This window comes from Sardina pilchardus, chromosome 18 (assembly GCF_963854185.1).
Source record: "Sardina pilchardus chromosome 18, fSarPil1.1, whole genome shotgun sequence".
NCBI classification, from domain to species: domain Eukaryota; kingdom Metazoa; phylum Chordata; class Actinopteri; order Clupeiformes; family Clupeidae; genus Sardina; species Sardina pilchardus.
In genome coordinates this window covers 2,327,222-2,332,221 of record NC_085011.1, presented here as the reverse complement: position 1 = coordinate 2,332,221, position 5,000 = coordinate 2,327,222, and the positions used below count along the sequence as shown (strand labels likewise).

Genomic DNA, 5,000 nt, shown 5'->3' with positions numbered 1-5,000 from the left:
CACAAACACTAACACAAACACACACGTAAACACAAACACTAACACAAACACACATGTAAACACAAACACTAACACAAACACACATGTAAACACAAACACTAACACTAACACTAACACAAACACTAACACAAACACAAACACAAACACAAACACAAACACAAACACAAACACTAGCACAAACACAAACAGGCTACGCTACACTATTACCTGAGGGCAGGCTACGCTACGCTACACTATTATCTGAGAGGCAGAATACATAACATCTGTTGTCTGCCTTTTCAGTTGGTAATCATAGCCTAAACTGGCCTTGCTGTGGATCTTGCTAGGTTTCAGCTTATCTGTGAGATTAATATTTGAGCCGAAGGGTTCACCGCCACGGTATCTGCAGTTGGACTGACAGCTGACTGACAGATTCCTGATGACCAACCGCCCTCCAACCACTCGATAAAGATTACGCTAAATTATCATTGCCACTCCATTTAAACAACTGCCGTTATGCAATCAATGTTGTCCTTTTTTTCTGTCGGAGTGTGTGTTGGAACACTGCGCCATTAAAACTGCTTCTTGCTACAGCCTATTATGATGAGCCCGCTTTAAATGACGACCTTGATGTTTTTGGTTTAATAAAAAGGCACATAAGCTTCTTTCCCCTGAAGACATTCAGCACCCCCTCCCCACTAATGTCTTCTCTTATGCTGACATCACTTCCTGGGGTCCAGACAACATATGGTGACACAACGGTGTCCACACACCCAAAATGGAATCACAATACGGCAACGTTTTCACGCGACAGGGACGTCTCCAGGCAAAAAGACCCTGAAGACGGCCTGAAGAAGATCCTGAATAAGACTGGAAAAGTTTAATTTTTTTTAGGAGCAAATCCAGCATGCGGACACTCTTCTGTTTCACCTTATTTCACCATGACGACTTGATATTATCTATGTTATACATCACGTCACGTGTCTTGATGTGGCTGTTCCGTTCTGCATATTAGCATGGGCAGTTACCAGAATATGGTTCTTTAGTCTGGTTTTAGTTCCTGCAGCTGTAAGGAGGGTTCTCTAACCTTCTGAGTGCAGTCTGGAGGTAGAGCATGTGGTACCTGGTTCTTTGGCTGGGGAGTCCTGTTCAACAAGAGGGATTCCCACATCTGAGTCTTTCTTTTTCCGCAGCATGGCTAACAGTGCACTAAAAATTAATGATAAACATACCACACACACACACACACACACACACACACACACACACACAGACACACACAGGGCACAAATCACGATTATGCTACCGCTGGACATCACTCATCATCATAGTGGTGATAGAGGTTTGGTACCATTCTGCCCGTTATTACTGACATGAGAAGGTATGCGGGGAGGCTCTGCGTGTGTGTGTGTGTGTGTGTGTGTGTGTGTGTCTGACCTGAGAGGGTTAGTGGGGAGGCCCTGTGTGGGTGGAGGAGGAGGAGGAGGAGGTGGGGGAGGTGGTGGTGGAGGGGCGGAGGAGGGGGTGGGGTTGGTGGCCTGCTGAAGCTTCTTCTGGAGCTCCTCCACTGAACAACACACAGAACACAGAACACAGAACACACAGAACTGTGAGAATGAGGAACACTCAACATTTAGAACACAGACCCTATGGAACGCAGATAGTTCAGGCTACTCGGTGTTCTAAATACAGAGAACTCAGAATGCATTCAGCATAAAGGTAAGACTGCTGTGAGCGCACCCTGGACAAACACACACACGTGGCTTTCACACCCTGATACACTTTGCCCAAACCCACGTACTTCTTCACCATAGTTCTTTCTCCTCCACTTGTCCAGGGTCAGCAAAACTACTGATTGTGTAGCCTATTAGCTTTTAGCCGATAAGGAAACTATATCTCTGAGTCAAACAAGGGTAAAAGACAGAGTGGACAGATGCCCTCTGTGACCTTGGTCGACCTCTGACCTGTGAACCTGAGGTCCTTGGCCTCGGTCTCAGCCTTGGTGCGGATCTCCCAGCATTCCCTCTTCTCCTCCTGCAGAAGCTCCGCCTTGTGCTGCAGAGCTGCCACCTCCTTCAGCAACTCGCACGAGCTCAGCTTCTCCTCCATGGCCTTCATCTGTGTGTGTGTGTGTGTGTGTGTGTGTGTGTGTGTGTGTGTGTGTGTGTCATGTTTGTGCACATGAGTGTGAGAGACCAAAAGAATAAAGCATCGTACTGCATTCAATAGTGAAGAGTAAGGATGCTTGACAAGCACAGAGGCAACAATACTAGACAACTCCAGCACATACTGTAGGAGCTCTCTATACACACAGACCTTTATAGCAGCTAGAACACACAGAATGATATTTCTCTTACAGAGCACATCTTCTCAACACACACACACACACACACACACACACACACACACACACACACACACACATAATAATAATAAAATAAAAAACATTTTTTAAAAATGCCTCAGACTCAAGGTCTCTTTCCCAAGACAACACAAACAGCACACACACAGAGCAAGACAACACACAAACAAACAACAAAAATATGACTCGAACAATGAGAAGTCTTCCTGAAACAGAAATACACGTACTCAAACACAACTACAAAACACAACCACACACACACACACACACACACACACACACACGTGGAGCCAGTTCCCAGTGAGTACAAAGCGCTGGCTGGTGAGGGCGTCTCCGTGGTGATAATTGCTGGTGAGTAGCGCTGGGCTGGCGCCAGCCTGCGTCTATCCCTCCCTCTCTTTTCTCTCTTTTCTCTCTCTCTTTTATCTCTCTCTCTCTCTCTTTTCTCTCTTTTATCTCTCTCTTTTATTTCCCTCTCTGTTTTCTCTCTATTTTTCTCTCCCTCTCTCTCTTTTCTCTCTCTCTCTCTTTTCTCTCTTTTCTCTCCCTCTCTCTCTTTTCTCTCCCTCCCTCTCTTTTCTCTCTCCCTCTCTCTTTTCTATCTATCTATCTATCTATCTATCTATCATCTCCCTCTCTTTTCTCTCTCTTCTCTCTTTCTTTCTCCCTCTATCTCCCTCTCCCTCTCTCTTTTCTCTCCCTCCCTCCCTCCCTCTCTCTCTCTCTCTCTCCCTAATCGCATGTTAATCGCTCCCTAAATGAAAAGGCTCACCTCACCTCCCCATCTCCTCACCTCCTCATCTCCTCACCTCCTCTCTCCTGGGCTCTCCAGAGCAGTGATCCCTCTCTTTACTGACTGTGTGGATCAGTGACGGTGGCAGTGCCGAGGGCCCGGTGGGTCTGTGTGTGTATGTGTGTGTGTGTGTGTGTGTGTGTGTATGTGTGTGTGTGTGTGTGCTGCGCCGAGGGCCCGGTGGGTCTGTGTGTGTGTGTGTGTGTGTGTGTGTGTGTGTGTGTGTGTGTGTGTGTGTGTGTGTGTGTGTGTGTGTGTGTGTGTGTGTGTGTGTGTGTGTGTGTGGGTCTGTGGGTCTGTGGGCTGGGCCAGCTGCGCTGTGCTGGTACTAAGCACTGTAATTAGCCGCCAAAGGCCCGCGCACTCATGGACTAAATGCTCTCTTTAGCAACACGCTAATATTGTCTCAGGGGCACACTGGAGCTGGTTAGCACCTCCGATGACAAACACACACGCGCGAGCAGTGCACACACACACACACCACACACACGTGTTCACACACGTATACACACTCACATGCATACACACACTCACACACACCAAACACACACGCACGCACACACACACACACACGATGAGATGTCTAGCCAGGACACTGAGGAGGTGGGTCATGTTTGCAGGTTGTGAAGAGCCTGGATGTCAATAACTGCTCGGTGTTTCACTATAGTTTGACCTTGCGTTTGTTCAATAATTGATCGGTGGTTTACTATGGAGTGTTTTGTTCTGGCTTGGCCTTATGTTTGTGCAGAGGACAGGTGAAATATTGATTACAGTCCAGAGCTAGCCATACAGTAAAAGTGATCCATTACCACACAATTACAGACCAATCACAGATCAAGCTGGGCCTTATGTGTGCAACTGTACTTTAAAGTGACTATACTGTATGTAATACAAATAATATGATAAATAAAACAAAAACATATCAAATAATAAAAAATAAGGCAGTCAATTTGTTTTGCACTGAATGTATGTAAATTATCACGATAGGCTGACCTTAAATATAAAGCCCTCTTATTGGTCAATCTCCCTTGGTGAGCCAGGGTTATGATTGGTTAGGGGAGGAGCCTGACCTGATGCTGGTGCTGGAGGGCCTGGCTCTCGAGGGCGTGGCTTAGCTTGGCCACCTCCTCCAAGGCCTTCTGCAGTGATTCGTTGGTCGAAACACTTTGAAGCAGGATCTGACTCTGTCTCTTCATTTTCTTCTGTTCCACCAACATCTATACAAAAGCATTCAAATTAAAAGAATAAATAAAAACATAAATTATTATTATTATTATTATTATTATTATTATTATTATTATTATTATTATTATTATTATTATTATTATTATCATTATTATTATTATTATTATTATTATCATCATTATTAAAAACATTGTTCAAATTGTTTCACTATAGTAAACATTTATACATAAGTACTCATACATAAGTAAATTAAACCATAGCATGGGCTGCAGTCTCTATACATATGTTTGAAGCGTATGGCATTACACATGGAGAAAGCCTGTTCAATTCTGACAGGTGAGGTGTGTGCTATCCTGAGATACTACAAGACAGTATAACATTACATCTGTTGGGCAAGGTGTGTACAGGATATAGGTGTGTGCTAGGTGTGTACAGGATAAAGGTGTGGGCTAGGTGTGTACATGATATAGGTGTGGGCTAGGTGTGTACAGGATAAAGGTGTGGGCTAGGTGTGTACAGGATATAGGTGTGGGCTAGGTGTGTACATGATAAAGGTGTGTGCTAGGTGTGTACATGATATAGGTGTGGGCTAGGTGTGTACAGGATAAAGGTGTGGGCTAGGTGTGTACATGATAGGTGTGGGCTAGGTGTGTACATGATATACAGTAGGTGTGTATATTA

At 44.9% G+C, this 5,000-nt stretch overlaps 1 protein-coding gene across 1 annotated transcript in view; it reads right to left on the bottom strand.

Moving 5' to 3' along the window:
• shtn1 (shootin 1) overlaps positions 1–5,000 on the bottom strand; it is a 54,470-nt gene that overhangs the window by 17,349 nt on the left and 32,121 nt on the right. Inside the window, exons 7-10 of the mRNA XM_062519718.1 lie at positions 4,205–4,351; positions 1,944–2,097; positions 1,417–1,546; positions 1,103–1,188 (exon numbers count right to left, since the gene is read on the bottom strand). Of these exons, the coding sequence (XP_062375702.1) occupies positions 1,103–1,188; positions 1,417–1,546; positions 1,944–2,097; positions 4,205–4,351 (517 nt within the window). The remainder of the gene's footprint in view (positions 1–1,102; positions 1,189–1,416; positions 1,547–1,943; positions 2,098–4,204; positions 4,352–5,000) is intronic.